Source organism: Cebus imitator, unplaced genomic scaffold (assembly GCF_001604975.1).
Source record: "Cebus imitator isolate Cc_AM_T3 unplaced genomic scaffold, Cebus_imitator-1.0 Scaffold230, whole genome shotgun sequence".
Taxonomy (NCBI): domain Eukaryota; kingdom Metazoa; phylum Chordata; class Mammalia; order Primates; family Cebidae; genus Cebus; species Cebus imitator.
Window position 1 is genome coordinate 204,803 of NW_016107545.1, and position 19,900 is coordinate 224,702.

The window sequence follows — 19,900 nt, forward strand, 5'->3', positions numbered from 1 at the left end:
ATTTAGAAAAGAGTCAGGGAATACTGAGGTCTGAATATGAAGGAAGTCATCCTTATGAACTTTGCTGTTACCCAGTGTCCAGGCTGGATGACAGGTATTTCCAGGAAGAGAATGGGTAACATGAATATGTGACATTTCCTCAACTCAGGTGACCACAAAACTTTTTTCTTGCAAATACCAGCATTCCAGAGATCATACTTTGGAAAACTCTGTTCTAGGGCTCATGATAGACTTTCAGCTTGTTGAATGAATGAGTTACAGGTAAGAAGTTAAGAGGCAGCCTGGGAGGGTGTCAAAATAAAGAGAGGCAAGTATGGTGTCTCCAATTATGGGAATCATTGTGAGCCTAGGCATCCCCCATTCTGGTACTTCTATCTCCTGCACTGCCACCTTCTCTACTGCATCCCTGTCACCTTCTTGCTACCAATTATGGGCCAGAGAGTAAGATTTATTTACTGAGATACATCTCCTTATTACCTATTTCTTTCTTATGTTTGTAGAGGGTTCTGTTCTTGCAAATCCCCAAATAGATCTCAATGAAATCAGTCAATCTTTGGTGGTAAAGGGTTGGCAAAGAATACCACGACATTTTGAAACCTTGTGTGCAGTGGGTCCCTGTCCCCAGGTGTCCTGCCAGTTTACACATAATATGCATGTACGTATTCCTCACCCCACCGCCTTCGTTTCTCTTCCATTTCAGTTGGCTGTGCGTATGCCCATCCTCATTTTGTGTCACTCTGACGGTTAGTTAGCAAAGGAGTATAAGGAATCAAACGGTATTTTACAAAGTATCAGAGTAAAGTGGTTGGGTAATGATGTGCTGGATTAATGCTGCTTCTGGAAATGGAAAACCAACCCTACCACCACCACCGCCATTCCACCCCCTCCTCACTAGGTAACTGGAGGACAGACAGGACAGATATCAGAAAGTTCTTTGTAACAAGAAAAATAATACAGAACTCTTCACTAAGCAGAGGATTTGGTTAAAGAACGTACAAGACTTGGAATGGCTCTCAAGAACCTGTTGGAGGGGATACCAGCTTTGGTGTGACCATGACTTTTGTTGCTTTGTTTCAGAACGCCAGCCAGGCCCCTCTGTGGCCAATTCTAATGCCCTCCCTTCAAGTTCAGCTGGGATCAGCAAGGAGCTGATTGATCTGCAGCCTCTCATCCAGTTCCCAGAGGAAGTCGCCAGCATCCTGATGGAGCAGGAGCAGAGTATTTACCGCAGGGTTTTGCCAGTCGACTACCTCTGCTTCTTAACGAGGGACTTGGGCACTCCCGAATGCCAGAGGTCCCTGCCCTGCCTCAAAGCGTCCATCTCAGCATCAATTCTTAGCACTCAGAATGGAGAGCACAACGCCCTTGAAGATCTGGTGGTGAGGTTTAATGAGGTAAGAAGCCACTTTTGGATGTCTTGGTATCTGACTCGCCCATAAGTGATTTTCAAGCATCCTTCCCCTTCTAGGTTTGTCTGTTCCTTACGTATCTCATTGCCACTCTGTCTTGCCATTTGCATGATGGTTGTTTTCTTTCCCGGCAAGGAGACAGACATCACATTGCAATCCTTCCTCTCACTCTACCCCAACTTGCCCTTAAGCCTAATTAATTTCACCTCCATTCCATAGCATTACCCAGTCCACCCATCCTAGTCCCTTTGGACATCCAGAATGCCAACGCCCAGCCCCTTCCTCTCCCCCACCAAACCCTCATTCCCACAGATGCTTTTAAAACCACATGCCTCAATTTTGAGTTTTGACAGCATGAACCCTGACTGCATTCGTATAACCAACCCCCTCACCGGCTCCCATTATCAGGACTCCCTCAGCAGAAACACCTGGGTCAGCAGAGCAGGCGGGAACCATGGGGCAATTCATTGAGGGGTAGTGAATCACCTCGGTTCTCTCTCTGCATCCCATGAAGATCCTCAGTCCCAGAAAGTCACTCCAAAGCCTCTGAGACCACATCAGAAGCTGTTCTGAAAAACACAGGTGTGACTGGAGTCTGGGAATACTTAGGGCAAAGCCATTGTGTGGGGGTCTAGGGACTCACTGGGAGATAAAGAGCCACAGTCTGTCATCCCTGTGGCCCTGGGGCAGGGAGGAGTGGCAGGAAGGAGCAGGGAGTCTCCATGCAGTGCTGGGGTCAGGGCTGACTGCTCTCTTCGGCTTAAAAGGTACTTTCTCTTAGTAATGTGAGCCACACCCTGACTTTTCTATACTACATTTTATGTTTTAGACTTAATTTCTTTTGTTTTGAATATTAAATCACAAAATATTAATTGATATGTTTGTTGGTTGTTAGTTGGCTCAACACAGATACAGTGGTTTTCTATTTTGGTAATTTAGCAAACTCTACCTAAATGCTAACAGGATATTCCTATTCTGAATCATATACATCTCTAATTCACTGAATATCTGTCAGTCTTTGTTACTTAAACACTTTCTGGCCAGGTGCGGTGGCTCATACCTGTAATCCCAGTACTTTAGGAGGATGAGGCAGGAGGATCGATTGAGGCCGGGAGTTCAAGACCAGCCTAGGCAAAACAGCAAGCCCTTGTCTGTACAAATTTAAAAATTAGCTGGGCATGGTGGTGCACACCTGTAGTCTCTGTGGATGCTGAGAACAGATGATCCCTTAGCCCAGAAGTTTAGAGGCTTCAGTGAGCTAAGGATCATGTCATTGTACTCCAGCCTGGGTGACAGAGTGAGACGCCATCTCTAGAAAAAAACACAAAACACTTTCTAACTGGAGCTCACTTTGCAGCCTCCATAGCTTACCAATCCAAATCCTGATGACGGTTGTAAATGTCAGTGACCTGATAAGGCCCAGTGAATGCAGCAAATGTTAGAGGCTGAGCTCAAGTGATTCTGTGCCCAGACATGCCCTGAACACCAGTCCATCTGGCACTGTTGTGTTATTTTATGTGTACCACTTACTTGCTCCTTACAACAACCTTGGGAGACAGACATTGTCATGTAATTAGCCCCATCTTATCAGCGGAGTTAATTTTCTAATTAATGGGAAACTGAGGTAGGTGAAGATGAAGTTATTTTCCCAAGATTACACAAGTGGTAGGTGGCGATTTTGGTTTAAGCCCACAGAGTCAGGCCCTGGAGCCTGGGCTTTGAACCATTATAGGATGCTGCTTCCCACCTGCAGCAGGATTGCACTGGGGGGTGGTGTTTGCTAAAACTGCAGATTCCCAGCCCCGCTCCAAACTGAGTAAGACAGAAACTCTGGGAGTCCACATGAAAGCTTGCAAACCTCACTGCCCCAAAGTTGTTTTTAAAAATAAATCTCCTGATGTTCTTGATTTTCCTTACTGATAAAAATGGATGGAAAAATGAAAGTTCCAGTAAACTGAGTGATTTTATTAGTGGATTTCACTGTATTTCATGAATTATTTTAAACGTCCAGATCTACCCACTCTCACATCCTTAGGACTCTATCTTATCTTTTTTTTATTTATAAATTTCCACCTGAATTCAAAAGTGAATTGCCAAAACTTTTAAAATCTAATTTTAAATTAAACTTGGATTTCTTCCATTCACTTCCATAACCTTGGGAGTCAGTGATTTCACTAATTCAGAGTTAGTGATGATATGACCTACAGCTGGGTAGAGGCAGGCTTTGGACTGTCTCTGAAAATAGTTTAGCTAAGCAACTTCAGAACGTAAACAAGATTTCTGGGAAAACACTTAAGCTACTTAAGAGAACAGTCTGTTTCAAGTATTCTCAAGCATCTATTTTCATACAAATTATGGGTATACTGATTAAAAATCAGTCTCATATAGTCAGGATCCCAAATGACCTCTACTAGACAAGACTGGAATAGCTAAATTCTAGTTCTTTGTATATCTTAAAAAGTTTCATGACATCAAAAGAGAATTTTCAAATTCAGATTTTCACCTATTTCTAATGGCCTTGCCTTCAAATTAGCATGGATTTACACACTGTAAAAAAAAGGAAGAAATGGAGTTTGCATTTATTTAATAGATGCTCTGGACTAGACATTACATTTTCACATTTTTAAAAATCTCATTCAATTCTTATGACAGTTGTCATTATCCCTGTCTTGCAGATGAAGAAAGTGAAGCTTAGGTAACAAAATAAATAATGATAGTGCAAAATTATGCACTATAGTGCATATAAATGGTTTATATGAGTATTCAGAGAAATGACATGTTTAAAGCATTTATCAGGGACCAAAGACACAGTAGTGGTTTGATGTTCGTTACCAAAAAAACTCACAAACATAACTTCATTATTAGAATAACTAATGATAATAAATTCTTTTATTATTATTATTATTATGATCACTCTCACTTAACAGATGAGAAAACTGAGGCACAGAGACTAAAGTGAATGCCCTGTGGTTTCAGAGCTGGCAATTGAACCCGGGTGTTCTGGCTTCCAGAGCCAGCATTCTTGGCTCATCTACTTGGTACTTTTGAATCAAAAGCTGAAGGACCTTCTTTCCACCACTTGGTTCTCTTACTTTAAATGAAACCATTTTCCTTGCAGTAGGATTTAGAAATTTTTTTTATTGATTTCAATATGTATGATAATGTGGTCCTGTTTGTTGATTTTAACCTATATGCGAACTTCCTGACAATGTAAATGCAGCGTCTCCTTTGAACTGGGAGACTGTGACCCTTGGAATGGGGAGGAAAACAGCATCTGAATGTCTGAGAATATTAGAGCATTGGGGATAATTTGTTGTTTCTACAGCACCAGGCAGAAGGCAGATTGCAGGTTTTTGGCTTTTCAAGTTCTGTTTTTGGCTCTGAGGTTTCCTTAAGTGTGAAATGCCTGAGGAAGATTGCCCCAAAAATCTAAACTTTATATTATTTTGTTTATTTATATTCCTCTCTTGACCAAGTCATTTCTACTATATTATTTTCCTCCCTCTTTGTTCATTTCTATTTTACATGAAACCCAAACACCTAGTAGTGATGGTGCTGTGGTCTGGATGGGTTTACTTTGAAACTCAGATGTTGCCACTGTGATGGTATTAAGACTTGGGACCTTGAAGAAGTGATTAGGCCATGAGGGCTTCTCCATCACTGATGGGATTAAGGCCCTTGTAAAAGAGACTTCATGCAATATTCAGCTCACTTGCCCTTTCACCTTCTGCCATGTAAACACACAGTGTCCCCTTTGGAGGATGCAGCACTCACCAGACAATCAAAATTGTTAGCACCTTGATTGTGGAGCTCCTAGGCTCCAGAACTATGAGAAAGTAAGTTTCCACTCTTTATACATTACCCAGTCTGTGGTATTCTGTTATAACAGCACAAAATGGGCTAAGACAGATAGCTTTGAAATTCAAAATCTTAAGTCCTGCCTGTGCTCCCAGTTGGGGCAGCAGGAGGAGGCAGTGGGAAGAGGCTGCCATGCACCTTGTCAGGCAGGACTGGCATGCCTGCACTCATTCTTCAACCAACTAATGTGACTTCTTTGAACAGTCATTCTCACTGATCAGCAGAGTGAAGACAATGGGAATCAGAATTTTTTTTTTTTTGAGATGAAGTCTTGCTCTGTTGCCCAGGCTGGAGTGCAGTGGCACGATCTTGGCTCTCTCAACCTCCGCCTCCCAGGCTCAAGCGATTCTCCGGCCTCAGCCTCCTAAGTAGCTAGGATTACAGGCGTGTGCCACCACTCCTGGCTAATTTTTATATTTTTAGTAGAGGCAGGGTTTCACCATATTGGTCAGGCTGGTCTTGAAATCCTGACCTCGCGATCCTCCTGCTTCGGCCTCCCAAAGTGCTGGAATTACAGGCGTGAGCCACCACACCTGGCCAGAATATTTTTAAAATACATATACTTCTGTAGCCCACCTCCAAGAGATTCTACCTCCGTGGATGCAAGGTGGGGCCCAGGCATTTATAATTTTTAAAAGCTCCATGAATGTCAGGCATATTGGCTCACTCCTATAATCCTAGTAGTTTGGGCATCTGAGGCAGAAGGGTTGCTTGACTCTAGGAGTTCAAGACCAACACAGCAAGATCCTGTATCTACAAAAAATTTTAAAATTGATGGGGCATAATGGCACATACCTGTAGTTCTAGGTACTGGGGAGGCTGAGGTGGGAGGATCATTTGGGCCCCGGAGTAGAAGCTGCAATGAGCTAGAATCACGCCACGGTACTCCAGTCTAAATGGTAGAGTGAGACCTTTTCTCTGAAACTTAAAAAAAAAAACAAAAAGAAAGACTACTTCAGAGGTAACCCTGACGCGACCAACACACCAACAGTTGAGAATCACTGCTCTAGAACATCAGTCACAGCAGTACTCAAAAAGAAGAACAAAGCTGTTTCCCAAAGCAAATAGGAGAAATGTCCTCCTTCCTTTTCTTTCTATTTTTTGGGTTTTTTTTTTCTTTTTTCTTTTTTTGCTCATAGTACTACAGTAGAGGACTTCATTTTGAAAGAGGAAGAAAATGATTCCTATCTTTGGGGTCATCCATTAGTGCAGATAATTGAGAATTGTTCAAAGTACATTTAAATAAATGTAATAGCTTGTTTTCCCTCCTTTCATTTCTTTCTTTCTTTCTTTCTTTCTTTCTTTCTTTCTTTCTTTCTTTCTTTCTTTCTTTTTTTTTGAGAGGGTCTTGCTGTGTCACACAGTAATGTAGTGGTACGATCTTGGCTCACTGCAAACTGCCTCCTGGGTTCAAGCAATTCTCGTGCCTCAGCCTCCCAAGTAGCTGAGATCACAGATGTGTACCACCATACCTGGCTAATTTTTGCATTTTTTTTTTTTTTTAGTAGAAATGGTTTTTGCCGTGTTGGCCAGGCTGGTCTTGAACTCCTGGCCTCAAGTGATCCACCTGCCTTGGCCTCTCCAAGTGCTGGGATTACAAGCGTAAGCCACCATGCCTGGCCCCTGTCTTCATTTCTTTTCTTTCTTCTTTCCTTCATTCTCTCCTTTCCTTCTTTCCTTTCTTGCTTTCTTTCTGTATTTTTTTTTTTTTTTCTCATAGTACTACAATGAGGAAGTGATTTTGAAACCTTTAATATTTAGACTATTTTATTACTATAATAGGCTAGATTAATTCTTAGTTCTCCTTCTTAAAGCTCACATTGTATCTCTAGGATTAAACTGGCTCAGAAAGTTAACTGCAAAGTCATTGACTTATTGGAGACCTGCTTAATTCTGTTTTAAAACAAGCATCAGTTGACAACTCAGTCCTTAGACTGGTAGAAATAATAATGGATCCAGTGGAAATCAGCAAATAGATGAATAAGAATTTTGACCTATGTAAGCAGTATTGTTACTGTTGGAAATAGTAAACACGACTCAGAGGAGCAGTGCAGCAGTTCCTCAAGGCCCTTGCCGTCCGATCACTTATATGACCCTGAACACTGTGGGAAAAACTAGGTAACCTTTAGTCAGACATTGGGATTCCAGGACAGCATTAGCTGACCCTATTAGGATGTTTAATTCTGCTCTTTGAAAAACCACTCTTAGAGATTTTTACTGCACATGCGAGAGCCAAGGAGGAATGTATTTATGCTTTACTGAGGAACTGCATTTGCCCAAGAGATTTAAACATTCATAAATCCAACTGCCGTCCCAATGCCTCCCTTTGACTTTTTTCATTCAACAAGATTTTCAGTAGCAACTTTTGTTCTAATGCTGTTTTGTGCATGGGGAATACAGCACAGAACAACACAGACAAAGCTCTTGCCTCACTGAGCTTACATTCTAGTCATGTCTAAAAGACATCTCAAATATGGCCAAAATAGAATTAACCTCCTCTTCCCCCATTCACATACCATCCACATCTTCCCCCCTCACCTGATGCTGCTGCTCTCCTCATCTCACTTAGCAGCTTCAACGTCAACTCAGGTGTTCAGGCCATCAGCCAGAGCTTGAGTGACTTACTCTTTCCTCACACCCTGACATCTAAACTGTCCTAGGCTATTCTTTTATTGCTATAAAGAGATATCCAAGGCTGAGCAATTTATAAAGAAAAGAGGTTATTGTCTCATGCTTCTACAGGCTTTACAGGAAACGTGGTGCTGGCATCCACTTCTGATGAGGGCTTGGAGCTTTTACTCACGGTGGAGGTGAAGCAGGAGGAGGCACGCCACAGGGCAAGAATGAGAGCAAGAGAGAGAAAAGGGAGATGTCCCAGAATCTCTTAAACAGCCAGATCTTGAGTGAACTAAATGAGCGAGAACTCACTCATCACCAAGGAGATGGCACTAAGCTATGCCTAAGGGATCCACCCCATGATCCGATACCTCCTTCTAATCCCCAACATTGGGGATCACATTTCAACATGAGGTTTGGAGGGGGCAAGCATCCAAACCATAGCATAAACTATCAGCAGGTTTCATTTGCAGTACTTGCAAAATACCTCCTGAATTGGTGCACTCCTTAGTATTTCATCTACTAAGCTAGGTTGAAACCAGCCACCTTTGTACTTACCTCTAGTACTGCTTTCATGCTGACAAATGCTATCTATAATCCATTCTCCACCCAGAAACCAGAGTGACTGTTTATAAACATAAAGGTTACTCCCCTGCTAAGTGTTCCTTCAGTGGCTTCCCTTTGCATTTGAAATAAAATCCAAAATAACAAGACCCTGCATGGTTTCTCTCCTGCCTACTTCTCCAACCTATCTTACTTTATTTATTTATTTATAGACGGAGTTTTGATCTTGTCACCCAGGCTGGAGTGCAATGGCACGATCTCAGCTCACTGCAACCTCTACCTCCTGGGTTCAAATGATTCTCCTTCCTTAGCCTTCCTAGTAGCTGGGATTGCAGGTACCTGTCACCATGCCCGGCTAATTTTTGTATTTTTAGTGGAGACAGGCTTTCACCATGTTGGCCAGGCTGGTCTCGAACTTCTATCCACCTGCCTCAGCCTCCCAAAGTGCTGGGATTATAGGCATGAGCCACCACACCCGGCCCTCCTACCTAACTTTATATGCCCACTCCTCTCTCTGGCTCTGTTTTAGCCACACAACCTTTCATTCTGTTCCCTGGACATGCCAAGTTAGTTTTCTGTGCACAGCCTCTTCAGTTGTTGTTGCCTTTGCAAAAGGCCTTCTTTCTCAGATCGTATCACAGCTGCTGCCTTCACTTGGTCATGTCTTAGCTCAAAAGCCAGGGAACTTGACTTGCTTTTTTTTTGTTTCTGTCTCCTTATACTAGAAACTTTTCTAACTGGTTCATTACTATATCTCTGGTTTTTTGCATGGTAACAAATGATAAAGTAGATGTATAACAAACTAGTATTTTATGAATAATGGTAATTAGGGTAAATAATTATCCTATTAGGCATTGTTGGAAATACAAAGAAAAGCAAGACATGGATCATTTCATTGAAGGAATTTACAATCTAGTTCAAAGCATACAAGACATAAAATATTGAATAAATAGACACAGCAATGCCAAGCATGAGCTGTTGTGTAAGAGATTGTGGCTAGAGAAGTGCCATGGGTTAGTAGAAAAAGAGAAGAGTATAATATAAATCTGGGCATACAGGCACAATGGCTCATTCCTGTAATCTCAGCATTTTGAGAGGCCATGGTGGGTAGCTCACCTAAGGTCAGAAGTTTGAGACCATCTTGGCCAACATGGTAAAACCCCATCTCTACTAAAAATATAAAAATTAGCCAGGTGTGGTGGCACATGCCTGTAATCCCAGCTACTCAAGAGGCTGAGGCAGGAGAATCACTTAAATCCAGGAGGTAGAGGTTGCAGTGAGCCAAGATCACGCCACTGCACTCCAGTCTGGGCCACAAGAGTGAAACTCCATAAAAAAAAAAAAGTGTCTGAGCATAAACATGGGGTTCTGCCACTTACTGTGGGACGCTGGGCAAGTCAATGAGTTAAAAAACAGAATTCAGCTTCATATTTCTCATCTATAAAGTAGGATAATTTAATTAATTTTACATGGCTATAGGGACACTTAAGATAACGTATATAAAATTACCAAGCACAGGATAGGTTCTCAATAAATGATAACTAGTGTGATTCGTGAAGAATGAGAGATAAAGACTGTGCATGCCATGAGATTTGAAGAGAGAGATCACACAGGCACCTCTCCACGGAGGATGACCAGAGGCTTCAGAGCTTTGGAGATTGGGAAGGCTTTTGTTAGGCACAGCTCTGAACTTTCACACTCATGAAGTTTTGGAGGTAACTTCGTGGACTCATGTCATTCACCAAATATAAGAATTCCTTCCTTGCAGCTTCTTGCCCAGCTTTTGCTAAAAACTTTTGAAGACAGACTTCACTCCAAGCTAATTATGAGGATGCAGCTCGATTTGTTTTAACAGTCTTCCTTAAAACAGACTGAATTCTTTCTCCTTATAAATTCCACTTGTCAGTCCCCAGGAGAAATAGTAAAAATTATGTCTTCCTTTGGTTTGGTTCTCTTGAGGCTGGACATTCCCCATATCTTCAGAACTTACATCATTTGGCAAAATGTAAAAATGAGGCTCTCTCATCTGTTCTGAACAGTGAGTCTCTTCCTTCTTGCAATTGGGTAATTCTTCTGCTCTTAACTCCTGCTGAATTAATTGCTTTTCTCCATTAGTTCTAACTACTAGCCCAGAGGACAACCAACTAAAACTACTAGACTTTTATCATATTAACAGCCATAAAGCTCATCTTTTCTCTGCATAGGTTGTTTTGTTTATTATTTTCTCACATGGGCATAATATTTTATATTTAAGTCTACTAAATTTTAATTTGGGGGCATTCAGGCCTATCAAAATAATTCTGAATCTTAATTCAGCTTTGTGTTGAATTAACTAACACTCCTGACTTTTTTCATATTCAGATTTTATAAATATGTGTCATGTATATTGTTCAAATTGTTCAAATCAAGTAGGAATTAATAGAAAGCCTTAAGTCATGTCACTCTTCATCAGATTCACCTGACAAAACGATTTTTTCAACTGGATGTGAGTCTCCTTAACACTACAATCATCTGGCAAATGTTTCGCCATTTTGTGTTTTCCCCATTTTGAGATAGTATGTGAAACTACTTCCTAAAACCAAGATACATAGTTGATATGCGAGTCAAATTATTCTACCAAAAGGAAAAAAAATAATAATTTGACAATTAGCTTCTTGAGCATGTCTAATTTCTCTCACATTCATTGATATGATGATGATGATGGAGAGAGTAATGGTGGAGCTGCTGTGAATTCGTGCCTTGCACTGGGCACTGGGCCAAACACTTTACAGCCCTAATCTCATTTAGTTTTTACACACCCCTGAAAGGTGGCAGCCGTTGCTTTATTTTACAAATAACAAAACTAAGAGAGAGGCTGAAGATAAATTAAGACCTGGGGCTAGAAAAAAATGATAATCAATAAGTAATGAAAGGCTACAGAATTTGCCCAAAATCACATAGGGAGAAAGTGGCAAAGCCAAGATGAAACATATATATATGTACACACATATTACTGCATCTAGTTGCAATATAAATACTTGTCATAGGAAATATCATGAATAAAGAAACATGGACATAAAATTCTGGTTTGTTGGAAGGGAGTTTAGGGGTAACCCATTGAGAGCAGGACAGCATCTCCCAACATGATATGGGATGTCAGTATTCATTCTGTGTAAAAACAGTGCCCCATCATCTAACACATAAGCCACATGCTAGGAAAGCAATAAGTAAGTTGTTTGTTTCACTGCAGGACTTCTCATGTGATTTATTATGCTGATGCACATGGTGACTCCCCCAGAATGAGCATTTCAGAAAAATACTTGGGTACCTGATGGCTCAGTACCTATTACAGAGTGTGCTTTGGGAAACTGTAGTAGAGGAGGTGGGTCTGGGCCTCAATGCCTCAGTCTCCCCAACCAACTTGGCCACAGATTCCTGAAGGGCCAGGGAGAACAGGGAAAGAATGAGGACTTAGCCTCAGGTCAAAGCAGGACAGATGCTGTGGGTGATGAGTCTGGGTTTCTCCTGCCGTGGCACATGGACTTACAAGGTGAGATCTTAATCCTTTGATTTGGATTCCATAAGCCTCACATGAACACAAGTTTCATTCCTTTTCATCACACCTCATACTTTGAAAGTTATACAGACACTAAAGTTGTGTGTAAATTGTTAGGGTAGAAAACATGCCAGACTGGCCCTGCAGCCAAGAATTTTGTTGACATTTCCAGCCCCTACAACCCCCTCTTCTTTTCTCCATCTCCCGCACCCTTCCCTAGGTACCCACAGCTACCATGGAACCCACTCGCCTCTTCCCTAGGTACTCAGAGCTACCATAAGGCCCAAATCCCTTAAACCACATCTCTCCCACCCCCAGCACCCTAATTTATGTTATGTCATCTTATTATGAATCATTTTGTAATTTGTAAAATATTCTCCTCAATGAAAAGTAAAATTTGTCTTGTATTTGTGACAGTTCTCTATTTGGGTCAATCAAGTATATAAATGCAACGAATATTCCCTATAAGTAGAGAATAAAAATATCTATATTTATAGTCCTTTAATAATTCCTAAGAAGCTCTCTACTGCTATATAACATATGTTTTCTTAATTTTTAGCTATAGAAACCCATAACCAATCTTAGGGAAAAAACTTAAAGTATCCTTAAATTTAAACCATTTGTCAATTAATGTGCACATTTACACCACAGCTTTACCCTTACACAGAGCCTTTCACATACATTATGACATAAATTCTCACATGACCACTCTGTGTGGCTGTGGGACTCTGTCCTATCCTTCTGACTCCACATCCTGGGCTCCTCCTGTTCATCACTGCTGCCTTTGACTCCTGCAGCCTGCAGAGCTTTTTCTTTTCTTTTTTTTCTTTTTCCTTTTTCTTTTTTTGAGATGGAGTTTTGCTCTTGTTGCCCCGGCTGGTGTGCGACGATGCAATCTCAGCTCACTGCAAGCTCCACTTCCTGGAATCAAGTGATTCTCCTGCCTCAGCCTCCCAAGTAGCTGGGACTACAGACATACAACACCACTCCCAGCTAATTTTTTGAATTTAGTAGAGACAAGGTTTCACCATGTTGGTCAGGCTGTTCTCAAACTCCTGACCTCAGGTGATCTGCCCACCTCGGCCTCCCAAAGTGCTGGGACAGGCGGGAGCCACAATGCCGAGCCCTGCATAGCATTTTGACAGACATTCCTATAGTAGTTTTTCCTAAGAATTGTTCTATAGAACCCTGGTTTCTCAACGTGCTCAGGAGGAGAAAGTAAAAATGAATGAATGAATGAATGATTGACTCATGGTCCAGAGAATTTTGAATATTCTTTTGCAGCTCTTTCCCCTTGTGTTTTGATAGTTACCATGCGTGTTAACATACTGAAGGCTCCAGAAGTCCAGCAGTAAAGACACTTCAAACTTACCAGCATTTCTCAAATGCACTTAACCTGGAACTTTATTTTCCTTATCCTCCTCCAGTTTTCCAAAACACGCTGCTCTTGAAACTACCAAAACCTTCCCACCACTTGTTTTTGTACATCCTGTGAGTTAATAACAGTTTTTATATTTTTAACAATTTTAAACATTTAATTGTAAATTGACATTATAATTATATTCATATGAAGTGCAAAGTGATGTTATGATATATGTGAACAATGTGGAATGATTAAATCCAGCTAATTAACATGTCCATCACCTCAAATATTTATCATTTTTATGGGGAGAATTTTTAAAGTGTATTTTATTTTTATAATTTCAACCTTTATTTTAAATTCAGGGGACGTATGTGCAGGTTTGTTTCATGGGTATGCTGTGTAACACTGAGCTTTGGGGTACAAATGACCCTGTCACCCAGGTAGTGTGCATAGTACCCAATAAGTAGTTTTTCAGCTTTTGCCTGCCTCCCTCTCTTCCCCCTCTAGTAGTTTCCAATGTCTAATGTTGCCATCTTTATGTCCATGTGTACCCAGTGTTTAACTCCCACTTATAAGTAAAACATGCAATATTTGGTTTTCTGTTTCTGCATTAATTCACTTAGGGTAATAGCCTCCAGCTGCATCCATGTTGCTGCAGAGGATATGTTTTCATTCTTTTTTATGGGTGTGTAGTATTCCGTGGTATATATGTAAATCCAGTCCACTGTTGATGGGCACCTAGCTCGATTCCATGTTTTGCTATTGTAAATAGTGCTGCAATGAACATGCAAGTGCATGTGTCTTTTGGTAGAATGATTTCTTTTTCTTTAGTCATGTACCCAGTAATGAGATTGCTAGGTCAAATAGTCGTTCTGTTTTAAGTTCTTTGGGAAGTCTCTAAACTACTTTTCACAGCAGCTAAACTAATTTACATTCTTACCAGCAATATAGTGTTCCTTTTTCTCCACAGCCTCACAAGTATCTCAGTTTTTAACAATTTTTAAAAATCAGTCTACGGCCACCCCATTTGAAATGCACCCGATCTCATCTGATATTGGAAAAACTAAAAGCATACTATTTTGCGATCGATGAAAATTATATAAAACTCAAATTTCAGTGTCCGTAAATACAATTTGATTATTGCACAGCTATGCTCATTTATGTGTTGCCTATGACTGCTTTTGTGCTACAGTGTCAGGGCTGAGTCATTGCAACAAAGATCAAATGGCTCACAAAACCTAAAATACTTATCATCTGGCCCTTTACAGAAAAAGTTTGCCAACTCCTGATTAAGATCTTCCAGTGACCTTGTTTAAACTGGAAGATTCTGTGAGGGAGAAAAGTTTTAGCCTGAGATGTGGATAGGAGGTCATGGATCGCTTGGAGACCGCCAACACAATAGCCTGCAGGAATGGGAAACTGGGGTGCAGTGGTGAGAAAATGTCGATAATGGATGAGGCAATGCCAGATGGAGGAGACTGACAGCCAGCAAAGGTGAAAGCCTGGATGGTGGCTCCTCAGACCAGCACAGCACGGGGAGGCATTTTTGGGGATAGGATGGCATGTAGAAGTTTGTGGCAGAAGGGAGATATAAAAGCTTTTCTTGTGTTTGGTGAACCCAGTGGTATACTCAGTATCTGCTTTGTTTTACAGCATGGTTTAATATATCTCTTGTCATATCTCTCAGCAAGAGGGGATTTTCTGAATGTTCTTGTTTATAAAATGTGCAGAAAATTTTTGCACTGAGAATCATGCTTTTGTTGGCAAAAGAAAGTGAGCACTTGCTGATTTTCTGGCAATCCTAACAAAAATACTGAAGTGTATTTATACTCTGGGGGCCAAAACGAATTTCAAAATGACAGTGCTCAGATCCATAACCGTCCCAGCTTTCGTCTTCTGCCTCCACTGGGTTTAACAACTTTGTCAAATCCCTTCCTCTGAAATCCACTTCTGCAAGTAAGTTGAAACTAATTCTCTCTACTGTCATATAAACCCCAGGCGGGCTTCCCTGCTTGGTGCTCAATAGCTTGGTCACCAACCAATGGTTGAGATAAGCAGGCTAAAGTCACAGAAAGTGTAGTATGAAATTGTCTTTTTTTAAAGCAATCTTTTATTACATTTTACAGTGTGATTTCTTTATTAACATCTCTTCACAGTCAAAAGATGTTTACTTCACACTGTTTTAAAGTATAATGGTATTCAAGTGGAATTTCAACCCAGATACAGAAACGTAGTTGCTGTTCTTGCGCCATACAAGGCGAGATGCCTATCAGGGAGTCAAATACAAGTGACTTTTTGTCATCTCTGCCAATGAGAGAACCAGATATCCTGCCAACAGAAATCCACCCAGAAACAAATTTCTTACTTTGCTTAGTTTCTGCCATGCTTTTCGTGGGGAATTATGCAACAACTATTAACAAATGGTTACATTCATTCATTTGATTTTCACATTCATTCTTTGTCCCTGTGGCAATACTAAGAGATGGCCCTCTGCTCTTAATTGTTTAGTAGCTCTTCACTGCTGACCAAGTAGTGTCCAGGCATTTTAACCACATTCAAGGGTTGTCTCCGCAATGAACCTGTCCTGTTTCCTCCCCATTCATCGTTTCATGCCCCTTTCACACCTGTCCACCTGGATGAATCACTGTTGGATTGTGCAGGAAGAGGCGAAGACTCTGCACAATTACAGAGGGCACTGTTCACATAGTGCACAAGGCAGTAGCCCTGGATTAGGGCGCTGGCTCAGATTTGAATTCAATTCCAAGGCTCACCACTTACTTTGTGGGTGACTCCAGGCAAGTTTCCTAACGATTGTATTCCTCAGTCTCTTCATCTGTAAAGTGGTGCTAATAACATTGATCTAATATATAGGAATGTTGTAAAAATTAAAAGAGAGTTTGAAGAAGTGTGTTTACCAAGGTGATTGACCCTGAATCAAGCACTCAATAACTAATGATGATGATAATTCTAGAGAACTAATAGCTTGGAATGACTTACTTTTAGAACAGATAAGAAAATTTTCCATGTTTCCAATAGTATCATACTTTAAGATCTCCATTTAGAGGATATCGAGAAGCTTGGAGGAAACAGGCCACCGTTTTGAACAGTTCAACACACCTGTGCAGGCTCCTTGAATGATTGCAAAGGTGGTAGATAGTGGTGCTGATATTAGGGTTTCTTCTACTGTCTTTATCTGGATTCGTAGAATATAGAAACTTTATCTAAAGTAAAGTTTTCTCAACTCTTTAACCCAGGATGTTAAAGACAAAAACCTTGTATTTACATTTAATGTGTTTTGAAACTTCAAAATATATTTGATAGCATGAATAAAAGCATTTATAATGCTGAATATACACTTTAGAAACATTACCTGTTCTCCCCTCCTCTAGCTACCCTGCTCCAGCCCTTTTCAAGACTGTCATCATTCTCCTCCCAAGGTGAGAGTCACTGCCTTAGAGAGAAGGGGCAATGGGCTGGTCCAGATTTCTAATAGTGCTCTTCCAGTTCTAAGAGTTTGTGATTTGGGGACCAAGTGCCCAAACCCTGGAGATCCAAGCCTTCTCCAAACAAGAAAGAAGTCCCTGTGTAAAGAAACATGAGAGATGAGGTAGGAACAGAAGTTTGGATCTGGGAATGTCACCCTAAGAATTAGGGGCTACTTTTCTTTAAGAAGAATAATATGATGCAACTCATGTTGTAGGAGGATAACATTTCACTTGATGATTTTCTTTCTCTGGGGTGTTGAAACTAATAGAAAAAGATCATGACATTCATGTAACTCCCTGAAGATTTTGAAGATTTCTTTCTTAGAGATCCTTAAGAAAGCAATACATACCTACCTGCTTGCCATAGTTTTACTACTATTGGATAACATTAATAATTATCTCTAATAGTTAGATAACTCTGGAATATGGGTATAAAAACCTGACTTTTGTGAATTTCTTTGATATCTGTACTATAAGTCTAAAAAGGCCAGAGAAACTTTTAACAGGATCATGAGTCTGGGCCTTTTGTTCTGTCTCTAGCCAGCTATGTCATATTGATCAAATATTTTAGCCCCTCCGAACATCAGTTTCTGCCCTATGAGACTAAGAATTAGGGCAGATGATATCTAATGCTCTTTAGAACTTAAACTCTAGAGTTTAAATTCAGAATTTGAACTCTCAGGATTCAAATCCCAGCTGCATTGTTTATATGATCTACAACAAGTTACTAGGTCTTTCTAAGCTTTCCTTTGCCAGACTGTCAAATGAGGATAATACTTCCTTCTAGGTAGGGTGGTTGTGATCAGTAAAAGTCATCTATTACTATTATAATCTTCTGATACTTAATGTATAAGGCACACTGTATTCCTTTCAGATAATGATTTCAGCCTGGTTGTCACAGCTGGGCAGTGCCCCCAGAAAAGAAGCAGCTTTAGCCCTAGCTACGAATTGGGGGAGAGCCTTTTAAAGTGGGAGAGGAGGATTTGTAAGCTACTTTTCATGCACAAGACTTAGAGAGAGGGCCAGGCATGGTGGGTCATACCTGTAATCTCAGCATTTTGGGAAGCCAAGTCAGGAGGATCACTTGAAGCCAGGAGTTCAAGACCAGCCTGGGCTTTGCTGACCCATCTCATTCATTCAGTCATCAATCAATCAATAAATAATACAAAATTAAAAAGACTTGGAGAGAAAGGACCCCACTCAGGTATAATAAGGTAGGACTCCCCAATCCAGAACACCCAGTCACCACCCCTTCTAGATGTGTTGCTGGAAGTAGAGAAAGCACTCTGCTTTCTACACAACACAGCTTTTTTGTTTGTTGCTTTCTGTTTGATTTTTGTAACAGCTTTATTGAGATATAATTCACATACTGTATAATACATACATTTAAAGTATACGGTTCAGTGGCTTTTTTCATATATTTACAGACTTGTATAATCATCACTGTAATCAATTTTAGGATATGTTCATCACCCTAGAAAGAAAGCACATGCCCACTAGCAGTCAATCCCCATTCCTCCCTAACCCAAGCCCCTGGAAAACACTCATCTCGTTTCTATCCCAATGGATTTGCCTATTCTGGATATTCTGTATAAATGGAATCACACGGTATGTGGCCTTTTGTATCTAGCGTCTTTCGCTTAAGACAGGGTTTTCAAGGTTCATCAGCATTGTAGCATGAATAAGTACTTTATTTCTTTTATGGCTGAATAATATTTCATTGTGTGCATATACCATATATTGTTTGTTGGTATAAATAATGATGGACATTTGAATGGGGTATACTTTTTGGCTATTACAAGTAGTGCTGCTTTGAAATTGAAGTAAAATGTTTGTGTGAACATATGTTTCTCTTGTGTATGTATCTAGGAGTTGAATTACCGAGTCATATAACTCAATGTTCACCATTCTGAGGAATTGCCAAACTGCTCCAAAGTGACTGCACCATTTGACATTCCCACCAACAGTGGGAATGTCATGAGCGTTCTGATTTATCCACATTCCTATCAACACTTGCTAGTCTCTCTCTTTTTTATTACAGCCCTTCGAGTAGGTATGAAGTGATATCTCATGGTTTTGATTTCATTTTCCTAAATGGCTAATGACGTTGAGTATCTTTCACGTGCTTATATTTGTATATCTTCTTTGGGTAAATCTCTGTTCAAATATTTTCTGGCAATATTTCTGACAATGAAGCATGACATTAAGATATAATCTCATTCTTTATAGCTTGACTGTTGTCATTCTAAGTCTTTAAATATGAATGTATATGCTAGATAGGGGAAGTAAGAGCCTACTTCCGAGTATGGACAAGAAGAGAGGGATCAGCACTTAGGGTTCCCACTCTGTCTGGGATTATGTGTATAAACAGGGAAGAGAGAAAATCTGTTTTTTTCTGGATATGTGTTCATTCTCTCGATCTAGGTTCAATTCCTGCTTCTACTTGGCAACTACGAATAAGTTGCTTCGTAGGTAATTAGCTTCTTTGAACCTTTCTTTTCACCCTCCCCTTTTCAGTTATCTTTCCTTTTTTAAATTGAAGTATAATTTATATACAATAGAATTTGCCCTTTTTGGCATGAAGTTTGAATTTTGACAATGCATACAGTTGTGCAGTGACCACCACAATCAGGATAGAGAATATCCCTACAAAGGGATGATACTGATCCCATTGTAGCTCATATGAACGAGCCTTTTCATTCCAGAAGTTCCTTTTGCTTCCTTTGTAGTCATTCCTCCCCTACCTCAAACCTCTAGGATCTGATTCTTCTTTTTACCCTTTTGTCTTTTCCAGAATGTAGTAGAAATAAAATCTTACAGTAGGTAGTCTTTTGAGCCTGGCTTTCTTAATTTAAAATGATGCACTAGAAATCCCTTGGCTATGTGTAGTGGTGCACACCTGTTAATCCCAGCATTTTGGGAGGCCAAGGTGAGAGTTTCCCTTGAGCTCAAGAGTTCGAGACCAGCCTGGGCAAAACCTCATGTTGAAACCTCTTGCCTACAAAAAATACAAAAACTATCTGGGCATGGTGTCATGCATCTGCAGTCCAGCTACTTAAGAGGCTGAAGT

At 40.4% G+C, this 19,900-nt stretch overlaps 1 protein-coding gene across 1 annotated transcript in view; it reads left to right on the forward strand.

Annotated features, from left to right (window-relative positions):
* The first annotated feature begins 1,081 nt into the window (after positions 1 to 1,081).
* LOC108281689 (1-phosphatidylinositol 4,5-bisphosphate phosphodiesterase epsilon-1) overlaps positions 1,082 to 19,900 on the forward strand; it is a 143,792-nt gene continuing 124,973 nt past the window's right edge. Inside the window, exon 1 of the mRNA XM_017497371.1 lies at positions 1,082 to 1,394. Coding sequence (XP_017352860.1) covers positions 1,203 to 1,394 — 192 coding nt within the window. The 5' untranslated portion in view covers positions 1,082 to 1,202. The remainder of the gene's footprint in view (positions 1,395 to 19,900) is intronic.